Source organism: Carya illinoinensis, chromosome 1 (genome assembly GCF_018687715.1).
Source record: "Carya illinoinensis cultivar Pawnee chromosome 1, C.illinoinensisPawnee_v1, whole genome shotgun sequence".
Lineage (NCBI taxonomy): Eukaryota > Viridiplantae > Streptophyta > Magnoliopsida > Fagales > Juglandaceae > Carya > Carya illinoinensis.
The window spans coordinates 28,600,952-28,622,691 of NC_056752.1; the positions used below are offsets into that span (position 1 = coordinate 28,600,952).

The following is a 21,740-nucleotide window of genomic DNA, read 5'->3' on the forward strand; positions in this document are numbered from 1 at the left end:
CAAAAGAAGCTCTTAAATTATGGAACAAGGTACATTTTGGGAGGATTCAAGAAAACATCAAGCAATTAGAAGCAGAAATTTCTCATCTTCAAAGCTCGCCACCAAACCCCAGAAGCCTTCAGAAAGAGAACCAATTGAATATCCAACTTCAAGATCAATTGAGACACGAAGAAACATTGTGGGGCCAGAAGTCAAGAATCAATTGGCTGACAACATCGGACCTTAACACAAAGTTCTATCATCTCTCAACAACAATCCGAAGAAGAAGCAATGGAATTGACTCTATAAAGATTGGCCCAAGTAATTGGACTATGAATCAGGATGAAATTGAATTAATTTTCATAGAACATTTCAGGTCCATCTACCCTTCAACAAAGCCTGAAATTCCAAGTGAGCTAGAAGATCTATTTCAAAGGCAAATATCTGAACAGGAAAATGTTTGTCTAACAAAAGTGCCAAAAGAAGCGGAGATCTATGAGGCACTAAAGAAAATCCCAAACTACAAAGCTCCAGGTCCAGATGGTATGACAGCTCTTTTTTACAAGCATTACTGGAATATAGTCAAAAAAGAAGTTCTTGCTGCAGTACAAAATTTCTTTAGAAGTGGAAAGCTCTTGAGACAAATCAACTACACAAATATAGCATTGATTCCGAAAGTGCCCAATCCGAGCTCACCAAAACATTTCCGGCCAATCAGCTTGACTAATGTTATATACATGCTCATCACAAAGTTTTGGCTAACCGATTGAAGAAAACACTCCCAAGTATCATCTCTCCTTTTCAAACGCGTTCCAGGTTGTAATATAAAGGAAAATTCAATCATTGCTCATGAGCTGCTTCATCATCTCAAAAAACTGAAAGGAAAGAAGGGTCAAATGGCAATCAAACTAGACATGGAGAAAACATTCGACTTTATAGAATGGGATTTCTTGTTTGCAATAATGAAAGCATTGGGATACAGCAACAAGTGGATCAATCTCGTCAGAGAGTGTATAACAATGGTAACCTTCTTGGAACTTATAAATGGCTCCCCTCGTGGTTTTTTTCATGCTGAAAGGGGACTCATACAAGGTGACCCAATCTCACCTTTCCTATTCATTCTATGCACTGAAGTCCTATCAAGATTAATTGCTAGATCAGAAGCTATGGGAACCATAAAAGGGCTCAAATTAGGCAGAAATTGTCCGTCAATCTCACATCTTCTATTCGCAGATGATCTCATCATTTTTGGAATAGCTGAAGAAACCGTAGCAAGGAATATAAGCAGAAATCTGGAAAAGTACCAGGAATGGTCAGGCCAACGAATCAACAAAGAAAAATCATCAATCTACATTACAGGTAACACAAATCAAGTAGTAAGGAGGGCTATAATTGAGCAACTGGAATACAGAGAAACAAACCCCAAAATGAAATATCTTGGCATCCAAACCTCCTTCGGAAGATCCAAAAAAGAAAGCTACAAGGGGTTGTTGGATAACATAAATTCCAAGCTAGAAGGATGGAGATCAAAGTTACTTTCACAAGCAGGAAGAACGATGCTAATTCGAACAGTGGCTAGTACCATTCCCACATACCAAATGTCGACTCATCTTTTACCACAATCAATGTGTAAGTCAATGAATACGAGCTTCAAAAATTTTTGGTGGGGCACAAAGAAAGATCAAAAGCACAAGCTCTATCTAAAATCGTGGAAGTCGATCTGTCAACCGAAAAAGGAAGGTGGCTTAGGATTGAGATTGATGGAAAATATGAACATGGCACTGCTAGCCAAGACAGGATGGGAAATAAGCCAAGCAAACACCAATATATGGCACTCGCTCCTCACAAAAAAAAATATCTGAAGACAAACACTTTCTGGCAGGTAAACGCAAAGGTAGCAGATTCTATCTTCTGGAAGAACTTACTAAAAACTCGTAAACTGCTAGAACAAGGTATGTGCTATCAAATTTCCAATGGAACAGCAGTGAGTGCTTGGACAGATCCATGGACACCATCTCTTGAAAATTTCAGACCGAATCCGCTAAGTCATATTACGGTCTTATCTCCATCACTCAAAGTTTCAGATTTCATCATCCAAGAATCTCACTATTGGAACCTGACAAAAATGAAACTTTTCTTCAGCCACGAAAGCATCAAAGAAATCTTGAAGATACCACTTCCTAGCACAAGATTAAGAGATGATTGCCGCATATGGATCAAAAACCACAACGGGAAATTCTCAGTCAAAATAGCTTATCATCTGGCAGCAAAAAGCATCAATGATATCCACGTAAGCATCTCAAACATGGATAATACTGCTTTTGAGAAGATTTGGAAGTTAAAAATTCACGATCGCCATAAGCTCCTTCTGTGGAAACTTTCCTGGGATATATTACCCACGAGAGGAATTTTGAAGAGATTCTTATCATTCATGCCAACTCTCCTTTGTCCTTTATGCAATGAGCAAGAAGAAACTTTGTTCCATCTCTTTATAGAGTGCCCAATCTCAAGAATCTTATGGAGACAAAGTAGATGGCCTTTAAATCTTTCCTCAGTGGTCACCAACACTATTCAGGAATGGATTACTCTAATTCTCAATCCAAATCAGAAGTTGGGACTAAACCCCCAGGATGTTCATCCTTTTCAAATTTTTGCGGCTCTAATTATGGATTTTACATGGTGGATGAGAAATGAGACAGTCCACAATCAAAAAGTCATACCACTGCAGAAAGCAAAAGAACTACTAATTCCTCATATCAGGAAAATCTAAAGGCCTGGGAAATAAAGAGTACTCATCAGATCAACCAACCTTGGGAGCAGCCTGAACCCAATGTAATAAGTATCTCCTTTGACGCCGCAGTTAGGAACTCTTCTTCATGGGCTTCAGCGATATGCCGAGACTCACAAGGAAAAGTATTAGAAGTATGGGCAGAAAAAGCAGGAACATCAATTCCAGTAGTAGTGAAGCACTTACAGCCAAACTGGCTATCAATAGAGCAAATGTCTCCCAGTACCTGAACATCTCTTTCGAATAAGACTCTCTCATTGTTATATCATCCATCCAAGGCTCAACCTCTCACTGGCAAATATCTCCAATTCTGGATGATATCGTTTCTCTGTTAGATCTCAAAATCGATTTGCGCATTTTGTGGCGGAATGGGCAGCAACCAATGGTATTGTTGGTCACATTCCAGTAGCTATTTTACCTTCCAATATTGTAACTATAGATAGTGGCAAAGACCCTCCTGTTTCCTCTTCAGTTCATTAATATATACGCAAGCTTGATTAGAAAAAAAAAAAAAAAAAAAAAAAAAACCTCAAGATCATAGCCGCCTTGTAAACTACTTTCTAAGACCTCGAGTCTCTCTTTCATGTCCTCAATTGTCTACCCAACATGCCCGAAAACTTGTCTATTCCATGCTCAGAGAGCTAGTTTAGTTTTCTTCAATTTTTCTGCTAACCGTAAAAGGCCCAATGCTTGAGTAGGTTCCTTTCATATTGGCTCCACACATTGCTTAAATCTGCAAGAGAACACCACATATTTTGAAAGCAAAAAGGATAAAGGTTGTAGCTTACCACCAATTTTTGAAAATGAATGAGCATAGGGCAATGATCCAAATACTTCGTCTCAAGATATTCAAAGAAAGCTAAAGGAAATCGAGTCGCGAATGGAACATTAATGAGTGCTCTATCTAGCCGAACCCAACTTCTTGAATTACTGTCTTGGCCATTACACCACGAAAGTCAACTTCCCACAATCTGAAGGTCCAGTAAACCGTAGTGATCAAGATGAGCATTAAACTCCTCCATGGAAGAAATAGGCCTTGGATTACCACCAATTCTTTCACCATCTCCCCAGATGATATTGAAATCCCCTACAACAAGCCATTGTCACTCATTGGGGTCAACTCTCTCTAGACTTTGCCATTAATCTCTACGCTCCAGACAACTACACTTTGCATAGACAAAAGAAATTAGGAGCTTGGCCTCACCAATCCAAAACCACCCAGTGATCATCTGATTAGTCATGGACAACACCTCCCATTCACATTTTTCACTCTAGAAAATCCATAATTTGCCATCCATAGCCTCATTACTACAATAATGTGGGAGCCTCAATGAACAAGCCAAGTGAGGCATTTTATCAACCGCAGCAAAAGGTTCCAAAATCCCAACATTAGTCACTCTATGTTTCTTTACTTAACATTTTAATCTACGTCTAGAATTGCCTAACCCTCTCAAGTTCCACACCAATATATTGTAAATCATAAATTCAGTTCAGAGGGTCGGGATAAAACCTGTTGTGATTGTCTCACCGTGTGTTTCTTGGTTTCAGAAGCCATGACCCTTGGCTCATGGGTTTCAGGATCAGAGTCATAACTCTTCTCCCGAGCAAGTGCTACAAGTTTGCCTCCATCTTCAGCATTCGAATGAAAAACTGATTGGTACTCCCCTATTGCAACAGCATCATCGACCACCATATTTGACCTACATTCCAATTCTAAAATCTCAAAGATCAATACAGTTTGTCCCCCCTAAAAACACCTCTTGTAGGGACATCTTCCAATGGTAACAATTCTACAATTGGAATCCCCACCAAAAGACGAACTGGACTTCCCCCTTCTTCATTTTCAAGTGTAACCACCCTCTCCTGCAATGACACAAAAAACAGGACTTCCCATACTCTTGGAGTCTACCTCAAAAGGTCTAATAACAAGATCGATATAATTTGTCTCTCTTTGCAAAATAAATGACTTATCCTTGTCCTATTTCTTCAAACCCCATCCGCATCAGCCAAAACCAGCATCTTTCCAGCCTTGTTATTTCCAACTGGTATACCTTCCGAAGACAAGGTTGAGAAGGTTTTTCCGAACCTAAACCTTCCGCATCGTGCCCCTTCTTCCCCTCATTCTCACTTGTTTTTTCTTTCCACCCTTTCTTATTGGGAACTCTGTACCCTGTCCCCCCTGCAGTATGCTAAGACTCCCTCATACGACAAACCACTTTCGTATGAACTTGTCTACAACATTTAGAGAAATAAAAATCTAGTTTTTTGTACCTTGCCTCTTTCCAGATTGTCCTATTAGAGGACAAAACAATTGGAAAACCTTGGATAGATTCCTCCTTCAGATCCACCTCTACACACAAATGCGCCCGTGGCCCTCGTTTTGTTGAAGGTTGTGTTGTCAGTGCCTAAGTAATGACCAAATCTTGTGGCTAGAATTTATAAACAATGGGTTCTATACATATGCAACTGCAGACCTGGTAAAAATATCCATTGCGGTGCCAACAAAAATTCAATATGAAGATCAAAATCCTTTGTCCACCGAAACAATCTGAAAACACATCTATCAATCACTCTATCGTCTCGCACCTAGGCATGCATGGAATCAAACTCAGACTGCATTTGAATGAGCACATGATAGTCATCCATAAAACTAATGATAGGAATCTCCATTAAACCCCAAGTTTTGATAATGTTCAGACGAATCTTATCAATGGAAGGCCTTAAATGTGAGAACTTCAACACAAGTGCGAAACAAAAATCATCAACAACCTTTGTCATCTCAGAATCTGTAAACATAAAACCTGGCTTGCCAATTACGTCCATTGGATACTGCATTGGAAGTTTGAAAGAAGAAGGTTCCTGCCTCATGACTGCTTGTGCAAAGGACTTTTTACCAATCTCCCCCCCAACCAAAGTCCCCCGACGGTGTCAAGAGTGGGGGGTGGGGGCACCGCCATAGGTGAACCCTAGGCACTAAAAGTGAAAAAGATCTCAAAAGGCAACTCCAATAGCATTTTTTTATAATACTTTTCTGTCTCTTTCCTTTTCCTCTTGTTTATTTTAACCTCTCCTTTTCTTTTTCCTTCTTTCTTTTCTTTCTTCTCTCCCCACTCTCTTCGATACTTTTGCCAACAGAGCTGGCAGGACTTGATGGGAGGGATTCAAATGCCCATGCTTGCTTGATAATATATATAAATGCAATCAAGATTTCTCGTAGCACGATTGCAGAAATGGCTTGCTAGTTAATAGTGACGTTTGAAATTCACACATGCTCCTTGGCAAATGAGTGAAAATTTGGGAGCAACTTATGGCAAACGTGTCATCGGGCCCAAGATGTCATCCTTGCCTACATGAAGGTTGCGATAGTTATGCAAGATGGCAAGGTGAGGTGATGCGTGCCTACTAGGAATGACAAGGTCAAGAATTGAGGTGATGTCATCCATCAGAACAGGGAACATGATTAGAGCATTAATAACGATGGGAATGTGTATTACGAACCAGTGAATGCAATGTGCAGCATTTTTAGTGCAACAGGATAGGATGGTGAGAGGCATTTGATACAATGTGACATAAAAAAATATGCATTTAGTATGGTAAGAACCGGACATGTAGAAGAGATTCTCAAGTGGAAGCATGAACTGTGGCCGAAAAATTAATTATCTAGTTGCAAGACCGGTTGACTAGAAGGGACCTCTAGATTAGGACATACAATAGCCCATAATCATGGAGACAAAACGCTATAAACATACAATAATCCATAACTATATAATATGCAGACCAAACACTATAAATGGTCCAAAGCATATATGGGGTAAAACTCTAGGATTCATTTCTATCTTTTAACATATCTTGATTCTAAGTTAAGCATCAAAGCTATTCGGCCTACTTGGACCCGACTGACAATATTTTTTCTCTATTATCTTATTTCCAGCTACATCCACTTCATTGATCTTGAAAACTGTATGAAAAAACAGTACTATCAGCAATTGTCATTTCTTAAGAATACCAAATTTGGAACACAACTATCATGAACTTATAAGTTTCTCTCAATATACCGTGAAAGCAAATAAACTTAATTACAAAATGAGGTTTCACAAATGCGTTTCTTACCTAGGTTGCATGATGGGAATATAAGCAAATTTCATAGTATTTTGGAATAATATATTCGAACAATCTTCTAATGTGTGTACCTGATTAAATTTCATTTCTACTTTGTAGTTCGAGCCCTGTTGAGCTGGCCATTTTCAAAACTCATTAAAGTCTTGGGTACGTAAGTTTAATTTGCCAAATTTATCTCATTTCTTTAATCTTTTTTATCCCTTTTTTTTTCTTCCATGTATTAATGTTTCGTTTGATTAAATTGTCAATTGTGATCAATTGTTGACAAAGATATCGAGCATTTAAAGGAAATGAAGTTGGTCCATGAACAATCTCGTGAACTTCTGAATCTTATGTGTGAAGAAATCGTAAAATCAGACCCGGAAAAAAAGGAATAAAGGTAATGTTAATGCAGCCATTTTCCGTGCAATCAAGAAATGGGCTTTTGAGTTTGTTCACGATGTATTGAAAAAGAATCCAATCTTCTGTGGAGCAAAGATGGCAAGTCAAGAAATATATTCTCGTTTGCTGTCCTATGCCGCCAAGCTAAAATCTTTAGCCTTATATATGGAATAGATATTAAGAACAAAATGGCAAATGAAAAGGATCCCTCTTGGAACAATATATTACATATCGCAGGGATGCCACTAGCTTCCAATATGCTCGATCGCATACCAGGTGCAGCTTTACAAATGCAAAAAGAACTACAATGGTTTAACGTCATCTCTCTCATTTTCTATATATATTTATCTGATATACTCTTCTGCATACTGCAAGCCGTGGCTATTTTAGCACAACTGACACCAAATGTGGTGAGGAAGACAAATATATCTAGGAAAAACAAACAACTGAACTTTCGGTGTAATAAGGCACCATTAGTTCAGCCAAATGATCAGGAATCTCATTCAAAAATATAACACTTGGAGACTACTATTCTAGGGTTTTGAATAGTAATTGGAATTTTAGTACTGCGATTAAATCAAGGAACACGTCTCTATTAGATTCTATTGATTCTGGGACATGCGTACGTACAATGTTACTCTTGAAATATATCTCTTAGCAGTATGCAAATGTGTTATGACTAAGAAAGTACTTCATAAGAAATGGATTATGCACTCTATTTTGATCTTTGGTATACGGTAATTTGACTAGTGACCTATTAGGGAACTAGGTATTATATATATTAGCTAAGGATATAAGGATATATATAAAATTAATAGTACTGAACTGCACTGAAATCTTCCTCTTAAGGGTGTTAAATATATGCCTAATAGGATTCTATATGTACTAGTGACAAATGAAAACGATAAGACATTAATTAATACGTCTTCAAAATATAAGAATTTTTTTTTAATCATCTAACCGACATGTATAACCTTCAACTGCTAAAAAGTCGCAATATTTTCCATCCATCATAATGTGCCGCGATGGGTATTGGCATTGAATAGTCTTCTCTCATTTTTTTTCTCTCTAGAAGAAAACTGAGATGAAGTGGGATCCATCAAGTTCTAACATAATCAGAGGTGGTTGGGAGTGGAGGGTAAGAATAACGAATACTTATATCATCTATATGGGACTGATTTAGGTGGTTTGAGTGTACTTCAGTGGCAAGAGTGGGATTTCGATGGTGAGAGATGAATGAAATTGAGGATAAATGAAGAAGCTGAAGCTCATGGCACTACAACAAATATAGCTTTTAGTGACAGATTATAAATAGTGACGGTTTTCAAACTGTGACTAAAACGTATTTACTGTGACGGTTTGTGAGAACTATCACTAAATGTTGGGCAAGAATTTTAAAACGTTCGGACGTTTCACATAATACGTTCGCACGTCACAATAACGTTCGAATGTTATGTATATTGACGTGCGAATGTAAAATTTTTAGCACGAACGTTTGAACGTTTTATCTAATTATGTGCGAACGTGAATATATTAGCGCCAAGGTTCAAACGTTAAAGTGATAAGGTTCGAACGTTATATGTTAATTTTCATAAATTAACCATAATATAGTTTTTTAATAGTAAGGTTGAGTAACGTTATATTAAAAAAAAAATTAAGAGTAGAAATTAAGCTACACAATACATACATTAAATATTTGTGTCCATTACATATGTCGAAAATAAAAAATAAAATATGATAAATTTTTACAAATGACTTTCAGAACTGCTGGTTTACAAAAGATCGAAACTCCTCAGTCAATTTCTCAACCTTATTGTTTAGCACATCTACATGATGTGCAAGATGTGCGACAGCCTGATCTATATGCGCAATCTGTTTATCGATTTGTCGGTCTATATGCGCCTTCATATCTGTCATCATTGCATCAACCCAAGCAGGTCACACATCCCCAGCAGATGTAACTCCCGGCTGCTGACTAGTACTCATCGACGGGCGAGCAACATCGGCCCCAGACTCGGTCAGGGGAACAAGATCTGGTGTAGGACCAGACTGACGCCGAGCTGAGCCTCTCCCCTGTCCAATGCTCCGGCGGTGTGTGGTCATGTCAATGGGGCTCATCTGGTTTATCATCATCTCCTCCGCCTGGAGTGGCACTCCCCGAGCTAGTAATAAGCGACTGATGATGACTCCGTACGGGAGATTATTCGTGGTAACGATGCTAGCCTTGTAATGGATCCGCTCAAATATAACGAGGGGCAAGTCAATGGGCTCACCACGTGCCAAGTGAATCAGGAACTGTGCACGAGCCCGACTGAATGTGCTCTTATGTGCCATCGGGTCTACATTTGTTGCAATAAAAATGTGCAACATGCGAAAGAAAGGCAGCAGCTGATTCTGGTTGAAGGAGTTCGGCCTATTGAGCTTCGTGCGGTCCGTGCCAGTGAGGATGTAGAAATCCTGGTCCCGCTCATCATCACCAACCTCAGTAGCAATAGGATCGCCCTCGGGTCGATCTTCTTCATGATTGGGCATAAACTCAACAGGGCCCGAAGATGAAGCAGAAGCGGCTGGATCTACCTCAAATATGCTCGGGAAAAATGCAGCTGCTGTGTCACCAGCCTGAGTAGCTGTCGACTCAGGTAGTATACGCAGAATCTGGAGTAAGTTGGTGATAACATCTACCGAGAACTGAAACTGTACACCGCGTAGTTAGAGAGTATGGGATGATGCATCGTTAGGCATGGTGGCCATCCCAATGTCAAACTCTTAAACCATTGAGGAGTAAATCTTTCCCCTCAATGTGCATATGGGACCCCAGCCTCTGGTGACGAAGACTTCTCTTAGCGTCTTCTGCTCCCAACTGAGCTCATCAAACTCGTTAATGAGGATTTCTCGTTCCCCCATAACAGTTCGTGCCCCCAGTCGAGCAATGTCTGGATTGCCTCCATCCCTCCCTCGCTTCCTTGTCATCATATACTGAGCCATATCCTGAAAATTAAAAAAAATAATATATAAGTTATAATCTTTTAAAAAATGATTAGAATCACAGATACATACATATTATGACATATATGGATTATACAGAAAATTAAAATATCATCCTTATAAATTTACATAATTTTGACAGTAAAATTTTTAAATAATTTAACTTTTTCAGTATCAATAATAATAATAATAATAAAAAGAAAAAATATAAAAATTTTTTAATAGGAAACGTTCGAACGTTATTGAAAGCGTAGTATCGCACGTTAAAATTAATAATGTCACGTGCGAATGTACAAAGATGTTACGTTCGGACGTTTTATTGAACATTTAATTTAAACGTTCGATAAAAAGGGACGAATGAGTTCATTACGTCCGAACGTATGATATCAACGTTCAGACGTAATGAATTTGAACCGTCATATGTTCGGACGTTCTTACTAGCTGAAGAAGACCAACGGTTTACGTGCGAACGTTTTATCCAACGCTTTAACAAGGGACGAATGAGTTCATTACGTCCGAACGTATGATATCAACGTTCAGACGTAATGAATTTGAACCGTCATATGTTCGGACGTTCTTACTAGCTGAAGAAGACCAACGGTTTACGTTCGAACGTTTTATCCAACGTTATGTTAAAGCGTTGGATAAAACGTTCGCACGTCAAAAATTACGTTTGCATGTTACAATTTAATGTGTGAATGTAAGGAATAGTAAAGGTTACATGTTCGGACGTTGGGTCGTGACGTCCAAACGTTACAAATCGGAATCGCTGAGTCGTCTCAGCCATTTATGAAAGCTTCGAAATGCATGTTTCGAAGCCACAAACAACCAAAATAAGCATCTACTAACAGTAGGGAATGTTTCTACGGTCCTATTTTATCAATTTACGGCGAATGATGGCCGAAAATGCAATGAACAATAACCGGCCTACGGTGGGTTTCAAATTTTTGAAACCTACCGATTAAAATGGTAATACATAGAAGAGGGGAAGGGCACATTACCTTTTAGTGATGGTTGCAGTGGTGTTTGACGTCGGTTGCGGCGGCGTGCGTGGCGGAGAGGAAGAGAGAGTGAGAGTTTTAGTGCGAGAAATGGCCTGGAAACCGTCAGGCCTGGCTTTATATATAGTTAACGTTCGAACATTCATTAATTAACGTTCAAACGTTTCATCCACATGCGAACGTTATATATTATACGTTCGGACGTTATATCATGCGAACATATAACGTATACGTTCGGACATTATATCTACATGCGAACATTATATATTATACGTTCGGACGTTAATCAAAACGTCCGGACGTTTAAATGGTAACGTCCGAACGTTTTTTACACTATAGTTATTACATAATAAATAGTAAAATATTATATTATATATTAATATATATTATATAACAGATAATATAATATATATTATATTAATATATTATAGTATTAACTATAATATATATAGTAACTTTATATATTAACATAAATACTTTATAAATATTAATTTTCTAAGTAATATATTAGTCTTAATATAATTATATATATAATAGGTTAGTATAATATATATATCATAGTTATATAAATTATATGTAAATGACTTTAATATACTACTATAGTCCATATATATATTGTTGGATATATATATACACTACTATATACTATAATATAGTATATATTTGTAGTATATATACTATATTACTATACAAGTAGTAAATATACTATATAATATACTAGTAGCATATTATATCTATAATATGTACCATATAATATAGATACTATATAGTATAATTATTATATATAGATAATATACTATATAATACTTATACTATATTATCTAATAACTATGTTACTTTAATATAGTTATTAGATATACGATAATATCTACTATTATACTAGTATAATATACAATTAGTACTATATACTATATTACATATATACTTATTATAACTATAATATATAATATAGTTATTATATTATAGTTATAATATAATAACTATATTTTATTATTATTAGTTAATAATAATATTATAATATATATAGTACGTTCTTATATAATAGTTATGTTATATATATTATAATTGCTACAAATTATATATTAAATATTATAATTTAATATTTAAATTATTTATTAATTATACTAACTTCTATTATGTAAAAATGAAATAATCTAATTTACGTTTGAACCTTATTGAATAACGTTCGGACGTAATAATAAATTTGGAGGGAATTTTCTCGCTGAAACCAAAAATTAACAGTATGTTCAAACGTTTAGTATAACGTTCGAACGTGATGAGTGAATCCGTAGGCGGGAGAATTGTATGTTCGAGCGTACTGTATAAATGAAATGCGGGATAATTATACGTTCGAACGTTACTGTGTGAACGTTCGGTGGGTAAATTAACGTTCGAATGTTTCATTAATGAACGTCCGAACGTTAATTGTATAACAATTAGAATATAAAACTTTCACACACGGGAAAACAGAGTCATTTCTGCTTTCAGCGTGCGTGAAATTCAGAGAGAGAGAGAGAGAGAGAGAGAGAGAGAGAGAGAGTTTTAGAGAGAGGGAGAGAAGAAATGGAGAGTTAGAGTGAGAGAGGGAGTGAGAGAGAGTTAGTGTAAGAGAGAGTTTGCAAAGGCTTTTTTTAAGCATTAAGGTAATAAAATTTTCTCTATTTTATTTGTAATTTATATGATATTTGTCAATGTTTTTTTATATATATTTAACTAACTAGTATTGTGTATTTTTTGAAGGATCATTTGTTGGGAATTGTTGAAAATTTGTGAAGAGGAATTTATTTTGAGCACAAGGTATATATACTAAATTCTATTGTTACATTTTTATTGTGGATTTAATTTGTGATATGGATTGTGTTGTTTGATTGAATTAAAATGAAAAATTGTTGTTATTGAATATGTTTATTCTTAATGTGATAATGTTTTAGTATAGTGTATGGTGTTGAATAATAATTATTTGTGAATTTATGTGTTTATTTGTTGTGCATATAGATATTATAATATAATTGGAGGACTATATGCAATATATATAGTATATTTGAATAGTTACGATAATTATAAGTTATAATATTATTTACAACTATTATCGATATAATTAGTTAAATAACTAATATAATAAATATTATATAAATATAAGTGTCAATTATAAGGCATAATTATATAGTAAGAATTAAAATTCGTATTAGTAAAATTATCAATACATAAGTATCTGTATTATATATTAACAATTATTAAAAATTGTAATTATAAAATAATAATTCCTAAAAATCTAATAGCTCAATAATAACAAATATTTTATCTAATAATATATTGTATAGTGTTATTAGTATCAATCCCTAATAATAATAACTTATTTAATAATAATAATTATAATAATAATAACTTATTTAATAATAACTTATATACATATATTACAATTAACGGTGGGAATTATTTTTGTAGCACTTAAGTTCTACAAATGCAAATAATAGATTTGCTCTGACTATTCACCATCATGCTGGTTCAAGATCATTTCATCGTCTTACTGAAAAAATAGTAATTAATAAACGCAATAATTCATATTTTTTCTTATTATTCTTTTATATAAGTCCTAACACTGTCTTTTTCAAATTGCTAATGTCGCTTTCTTAGAAACGTGATGATCCTGAAAACTTTTCCCTGGTTCATGTCTATGCTGCTGCTCACACTAATGAGCATAGTGAGTGGATAGATCCTGCAGCTGCAATTAATTATGTAAGCGGTGTTCTTTTTGTTAAATAAATTATGTAACATGTGATTAAATTATTTTTTATTTGTATTTCTTTTAATGTGTTACTTATTGTGTGTTTTGATCTTTCAAACTTCAGGGAAAAATGATGGAGATGCAGTCAGCTTCTGGGAAATCCTCTCCTAGTGACTTAGACATTTTTACACAGGTGCTTGGGCCCAACTCTAGTATGGCAAGAGGTTTGGGACGATCTTTCAAGCATTCCGGTTCATCTTCCTCAACCTCATCGACATCTCAAATTAATAATCTTACCAAACATTTAGAAGCTGCACGACGCGAAAATGAGTATATGAGGTCTAGACAGCAAGAGTTAGAGTCCCTCTTAGAGCGACAGTCTCATTTAGAGACGCGTTTGCAGAACCAACAAAGAGACCAGGAGGAAAGAATATGTAGTGAGGTCCAAGAGCAAGTGCAACGGGAGATGATGCTGCAAATGGAGCGTGTTATGTCATTGCAACAGAATCGTGCTGGGCGAGGAAAGAAAAAGAAATTAATTTTATTTGTGTATTACATTTTTAATATCTAATTTGAAAACAGTTTCAAACAATGTTGGTTGTGAAATATGTAATGTAATATGAAACAATTGGTATGTTTATTAAGTGGATGAGTTTAGCATTTCTGATATGTACGTTTAAATGTAAATAAAATATGTTTCAACAATATTACACGTTCGAAAATACGTTCAAACGTAACCATACAAAATTGTAACAAAACGTTCTAACGTTTTTACCCCAAATTAACAAAACGTTCGAATGTCAAAAAAATTTAACGTTCCAAACATCCGAACATACACTTTGCGTTCAAACTCTACTCTCTTAACATTCGAATTAACGTCCGAACATTAGGATACAAACGTTCAGACATTATTTCATTTATGTTGGATTGTAGATTCGAACGTAACGTTCGCACGTATAAACGTTTGAACGTTTATCCAATACGTCCGAACTATAATCAACAAATGTTACCTTTTCTCGTTCGGATGTCAGTTCGTTCATTTTACATTCAAACGTAATATTTTAAGTTCGAACGTAAGTTTCTGTGACAGATTCTAACCATCACAGAAAATAATACGTTCGAACGTTATTTCAAACAGCACATCCCTAACCGTCAGTAAAAATATTTTTAGTGATGCTTGTACAGTAAACTATCACCAAATGTATTCCGTGACGCACATTACGTGACAATGGTGGTGACGGTTTCTGACCGTCACCAAATGTATTTCGTGACGTTTTTCCCATTTCTTGTGACAGTTTCATCTGTCACTAAAACCTAATTTTGTTGTAGTGTGGAGGAGGAAGCCCAAAATATTGATTTTGGTGATGATGAGTAAGAAGAACTGAAATGTAAAGAAGATGTGTGTGACATCCCTCTTTTCCTTGAATTTTTAAGTGTTTACTGAGCTAATTATTTTATTGGATCCTTTATTTTAAATTGATTATTATTATTATTATTATTATTATTATTATTATTATTATTATTATTATTATTATTATTATTATTGTATTTTATCGTTATTATTGCTAAAGTTGAACTAGTATTTTATCTTAATTATCTATTCTTTTCAAGTTAGTTAAACTAGTATTTTAAATCCTTTTCATTGGATCAGTTTTGAAATACTGACTTGAAAGAGTGGACCTCATTAACTTCCCTTCTTTTTTTCTTTTTCCCTTTTTCTTTCTTTTTCTTCCTTTTCCCCCCACTTTCCCTCTTTCCTCCCTCCCCCTTTGAACTCGACGAAATCACCCCCCTTTTGAACTCAACGAAATCACCCGTGAGCCACCCAGCCTGCCGACCACCACCACCTCTCGCTAGCGACCTCCCCCACCAGCCTCCACCCTCTCGGTTTCTCTCTCTCTTCCTCTCTCCCTAATTTTCTCCCTTCCTGTAGCCCTTCTCCTTGTGTGGCCTATCTCTGCCGTGACTCAGCTAGATCGCCGCCAACCAGCGAAGCTTACGTTGGTGATTTCCCTCACGCTAGTCTCCACCCTTGTGACCTCTCCTTCTCACTCTCTTGGTTGCATGTTGTTCTCCACCGTGCACTGCCATGTTGCAGCCCTATGCAGCCAACTACCTCCCCCCTTCACCAGTGAACCCCCAGCCCCCGAACCCAGCCGCTCATGGCAGCCCTTTCCCCCACATGAGCACAACCCAAAATGAGTTTCCCCCCCTCTTCACACTACTTAGATCTGGCACTAGGCCCGTCGTGGACCGCCCTCTCGAGCCACCACCAACTCCACTAACACCCACTCAGCCACCTCCATGCCCGACCTTAGCCTTCCAAGCTCTCCTTTCCATTTTCTATTGTGAGACCCATGGCCATTGCTTAGAAAACACTGTCCGCCGTTACTATGCCACTTTTGGCGTGACCTTTGATCTTCCAGAGTTGCCTTTCGTCACTATAATATTTTTTCAAAGAACTTTTAAAATTTAAATATATTCTTCTGCTAACACTTTTTCTGCAATCTTTTAGTTGTGCCAGACCTTGAGTCTGAGGAGTATGAGGGTTAAGTTAGATTGGAGGATGGGTTGTTTGTGAAATTGATTTATGCTCGAGTATTTTATGTCGTGTTCAGTAAAATGTTATTCATTGTGCATTTGCATGCATTTTCACATGTTATACATGAAAAATGGGTTTCGTGTCGAGAAAATATTTTTGAGTGCGTGTGTATCATGACCCCAAGCCAAGATGAGGCATTATCTCAGTGGAACTCCTCTGGTCACTCGGGAGCATAATATACTCTTTGGTAGTTTCAAGGGGTAAGACTCAAGTTAATCATTTACTCTTTGCCGATAACTACATACTCTTTGGTAGAGCTAAGATAGAGGAATGTGTAAAAATTCAAGGTTTATTATGGAAATATGAAAAAGCATCAGGTCAATTCCTGAATAAGGATAAAATAACTGTCTTTTTAGTTTCAATTCAAAAGAAGAAGACAAAAGGAGGATAATGGAGGGAGGAGGAGCAGTGATGAAAGGCAGCTATGAGAAATATTTGGGGCTGCCTACAGTTGTAGGGAAATCAAAGTACAATGCTTTTAGGAGCATAAAGGAGAGAGTATGGAAGAAGATCAATAACTAGAAAAACTATTTTCTATTAGTTGCTAGGAAAGAAGTTTTAATAAAAGCAGTCCTGCAAACAGTACCCACTTACATAATGAGTGTGTTTCAACTTCCAAAGAAGCTGTGTAGGGTGCTTAATATTATGCTTGCCAAGTTTTGGTGGGGCAATCAACAAAAGGGAGTGGTGTTCATTGGTACCGTTGGGAGAGGATGGGGAAACATAAAAGGAAATGGGGTTTGGGCTTTAGGGACATAGCTAGAGAGCTTCAATATGGCTCTTCTGGCTAAGTAGGTGTGGAGGCTACTACAGAACAAGACTAGTATGGCTGCTAAGATTTTGAAGGAAAAGAAGTTTAAAGACAAGCCATTACTAGAAGCAAAATTGGGTCACAGACCCTCCTATATGTGGAGAAGTGTGTGAAATGCAGTGAGTCTTTTGAGAGAGGGACTGAGATGGAAGGTTGGAAATGGTGATAGACTTAAAATATGGGGTCAGAGATGGCTTGCTACACCTTCAACTTTCATTGTACAGTCTCCAGTCTCAGTTCTAAATAATGAAGCAAGAGTGTGTGAGCTAATGCAATGCAGAGGGGGGCGGAATGAATCATTGATTAGAAGAATTTTCAGTAAAGAGGAAGTTGATCAGATACGTAGTATGCCATTGAGTAGCATGGATATGGAAGATAAAATGATTTGGTGACCATAAGAAAGGATTGTTTTTTTTTTTTTTTGTGTGAAGTGCATACTACTTGGAGCTTGAAAGGAAAAAAAACTAGCAGAGGTGAAAATTCAAGGCATCAAGAGAAGAAAAAAGGCAGGGAAAGCATATGGAAAGTGAATGTTCCAAGGAAAGTTAAAGTATTTCTCTAGAAAGCTGTCAATGAGTTTCTAGCTACCAAGGAAAATCTTTTTTTGATTACAATAACAGAAACCCCTACTGTCCCATTTGTAGAAGAGATGAGGAAACAGTTATGCATGTGGTTTGGCAATGTCCTACAACTTGTGATGTCTAGTTAGAGTCATTGAGTATATTGTAGAAGATGAAGATTGAAGAATCTAATCTACTAGCTCTGTGGGAAAAACTAATAGAAAAACTGAATGAATTCGAACTAGAGGAGGTAGCTGTTGTGATGAGGGGCTTATGGCTGAGAAGAAATGAGTGCATTTTCAAAGACAAGTTCAAATCTCCAAGTCAAGTAATAAGATATGCTAAGCATGGTCTGACAGGATATCAACATCTCAATAGACAGACAAGGCCAGCACTAGAAGGAATGGAGGGAGTTGTAGCATAAATCTGAGGTGGGAGAAACTAAGACCAGATTATGTAAAAGTCAATTGGGATGCAGTGGTTGATAAAAAGGAAAGGAAGGTGGGCATATGGGTTGTAAGCCGAGATGAAGATGGGGAAATGTTAGTAGCTGTGAAGGGATAGAAGCATAATGTTAATCAACCTATTGTTGCTGAATGTTATGCTTTATGGAAGGCAATGGATGTGTGCAGAGAACTCAGATTTGATAAGATGTTGTTTGAGGGAGATGCTCAAGTGGTAGTTAAAGTTGCTAACAATACAAATGAAGATTTATTATACTATGGAAGTTTAATACAAGGTATGAAACAATTACTGAAGAATAGAACATCTTGGAAAGTACAGTTTACTTATAGAACTTACAATGAGATAGCTCATATTCTAGCAAAGGAAAGTTTATTTTTATAGTCTGATTTGGTTTGGATAGAAGATACACCTGATGATTGCTTGTAATGCTTGGAGAGTTGATAATATTGAAATGTGGTGGGATTGTATTCGAGACTTTCTTTCTTAAACCTTATGGTTTGATAAATGTCTGTAATTGTTTATCTCAAATGAAGATGTTTGTTTCTATTTAAAAAAAAAAACAATTTAAATCGGGCGTGAATGATATTTAGGTGTGGACAATATTGAAAGGATGCAAAATGTAAACTTTAATAATTTAAGATGAATAGCATATATATTGCCTGGGTGAGACCACAATTAGTCATTGTGAGTTTGAAATTTGTCGAAATCTCGGAGTTCCATCACACATAAATACACTCAATATTTTTGGTAAAGATTTTAGGATAGGGATTTCTTTTGTTTTGGGTTTTCACAATCTCAGGTTTTGCAATGGGGTTGATTAGTTTGGGTTATGGTTCTAGTTTTCAATTAAAACAAAGTTGTAAGGGGATATCAATATTAATATTCTTTATCTTTTCCTATTTAATTCACATACTGGAATATATCCTCCACTATCTGTTTCGTAGAAGGTCATAATTTAATTTTAATCTAGTCAATAAAATTTTAGGAATGAAACAATTAAATCTGATATTTACTTTTTCCTCTATTAATTCCATGATGAAATTCTTGGTTCTTGTCAGTGATTGATATTTACTTCAATATATATTTTGCTAACCTGTCTTTAATTGTGTTACACGTGTAGGTGGTCGAAAGTATTGCCCATAAAAAAATCAAGGAATTTGTAAACAAAGATGGTGTGACTCCATGGGAGTTGTTTACGAAAAACCACAAGGACTTGATGAAAGAGGGTGAGAAATGGATGAAGGATACAACAACTTCTTGCACCGTGGTAGCCGTTTTGATACTTACTATTATGTTTGTTGCAGCCTTTACCATTCCTGGAGGCAACAACCAAGACACAGGCTTGCCAATATTCTTCAATAAAAAATTGTTTAGGATCTTTATAGTATCGGATGCTCTATCACTATTTTCCTCTGCATCTTCTATACTGGTGTTCTTGGGAATCCTTACATCACGTTATGCAAAAGAAGACTTCTTTAAACCCCTACCCACAAAAATGATAATAGGCCTTTCCACTCTTTTCTTCTCCATTGCAACCATGATGATAGCCTTTTCTGCAGGTCTTTTACTTATGCTACGTGAAGAATCAAGGATGGTTATTCCAGTCATATCTCTGGCTAGTATTCCTGTCACCCTCTTTGTGTTGATGCAATTCCCCCTTCTTGTAGACGTGTATTTCAACTTATGGACCTAGCATCTTCAATAGGAAAATGAAACGATGGTTGTAACTTATCCAAATTGACCTAAAGGCAGTCAATTAGCAATTGAGAAAGCTGTCAGTACTTATATATTTCCTTTTATCCATCATGGAGAGATTACTAATAAATTAAATTTCAGTTGGATTGTGTTTATATACTTTGTCTGTTTCTTTTGCTTTGAGACATATTACATTTCATCATAAGGTCATTAGTGCATAATATATTTTGGTATACATTTTAATTTTATTTATTTATTTTCTCGATTAAGAGTCGCCCGGCCCCTATAAACGTTTTTAGGAATAACTCTCGTTCTAAGGGTGGCACAAAGGCAAGGCAATTACTTAGGCGACTACCAATCGCGCGCGCCCCCCAAAATGCAAAGGCTCTCTCCTTGCAACTGAACAAAGTCCATATAAATCTATTGTATATTCTTTTAGAGAAAAACAATCCATAAAAGGCCAGCTTATTTTATATTTTGCTCCGAAAAAAAAAAAAAAGCCCCTTGCAACTTACAATTAAAAATTTTTTTTGTATTAAATACACATTCTTCTCGCTATTGATCTATCCATATCGTATAAGAGCATTGTTAATGCTTGAGAGTAGAATAAGGTGATATAATATAAATAATATTTTCTAAAATTTTTAAAGCACGGTGTGTAAAAAAGACTGTTTTTTATCTTTAAAATCTTCTAAAACATGGCATATATTTTAATGTTTTTGTTCAAATATATTTTTATAATTAAACTAATGCTCTGATCGAAGCATTGATATGTATATTTACCAAATGCATAAAGTAAATGTTATTGAAGTATCTGATAACAATTCGAATGTTATTGAAAATTTTCATAACATATTCTCATGATCATCAACTAAACACGTCACAAGAATGTTATAGAACATTTGAATATAATTTTGCATCCTATAGAGTAGCAAATATTGATTTTAAATGATTTATAAAATATTATATATATTTAACATGATGTATATCATTATATTATAACAATAGATCAAATGGCATGTTTTTTTTTTTTTTGAAAGGAAAGGAGGAAAATCCCCTCCATATTCATTGATCACTGTTACAAAGTTTATCTTGAATCACAAAACTACAAATCTCCTTTGGTACTTCTTCTATCCACACATATTCTTCATGTACATTGAGTGAATATCTAGCTAAATTGTGAGCAACTTTGTTTCCTTCTCTGTATATGTGCTTTACAGACCAATCTGGTCTATTCTTTAAAATCAGTTTGATATCCTCAATCATTTGCCCATTCCACTCCCAATTAGTTTCCTTTCCATTAACAGCATTGATAATCCCCAGCGCATCCCCTTCAAACTCCACCTTTTCCAAACTTAATTCAGCTCCAAGCTTCAAAGCCCTCCACAATGCATGAAGTTCTGCAACTACTAGACTTGTCACCCACCTTTTTGAGTTACATAGTGAAGCAAGTACTTCCCCTTCATTATCTCGAACCACTACTCCCATTCCCATTCTCCCTTCCTTCTCTTGAAAAGCTGCATCCCAATTAACTCTAACTGAGTTAACTGGTTTCTTCCATTTACATGTCCTCCTTGCTGCAACTCCCCCAATCACCTCTCGGGCCTGCTCTGCATTAGCTTTCTGGAA

General features: G+C 36.0%; 1 protein-coding gene and 1 pseudogene across 1 annotated transcript; both read left to right on the forward strand.

Moving 5' to 3' along the window:
* Positions 1–311: 311 nt before the first annotated feature.
* On the forward strand, positions 312–2,749 carry LOC122280688. The gene is made up of 3 exons (XM_043091705.1): positions 312–522; positions 796–1,338; positions 1,614–2,749. Exons 1-3 carry the CDS (start codon positions 312–314, stop codon positions 2,747–2,749), a joined length of 1,890 nt encoding a protein of 629 aa, XP_042947639.1.
* A 4,706-nt stretch (positions 2,750–7,455) lies between these two features.
* Positions 7,456–20,143, forward strand: LOC122280763 (annotated as a pseudogene).
* The last annotated feature ends 1,597 nt before the right edge of the window (positions 20,144–21,740 follow it).

Excerpts from the sequence above, each read along its gene's own strand:
- LOC122280688 (XM_043091705.1), top strand. The coding sequence starts at position 312 with ATGAATCAGGATGAAATTGAATTAATTTTCATAGAACATTTCAGGTCC. Across the intron at positions 523-795 it reads CAAAGCTCCAGGTCCAGATG|GTTGTAATATAAAGGAAAAT; the intron begins GTATGACAGCTC and ends AACGCGTTCCAG. Across the intron at positions 1,339-1,613 it reads ATCATCAATCTACATTACAG|TCAATGAATACGAGCTTCAA; the intron begins GTAACACAAATC and ends TCAATGTGTAAG.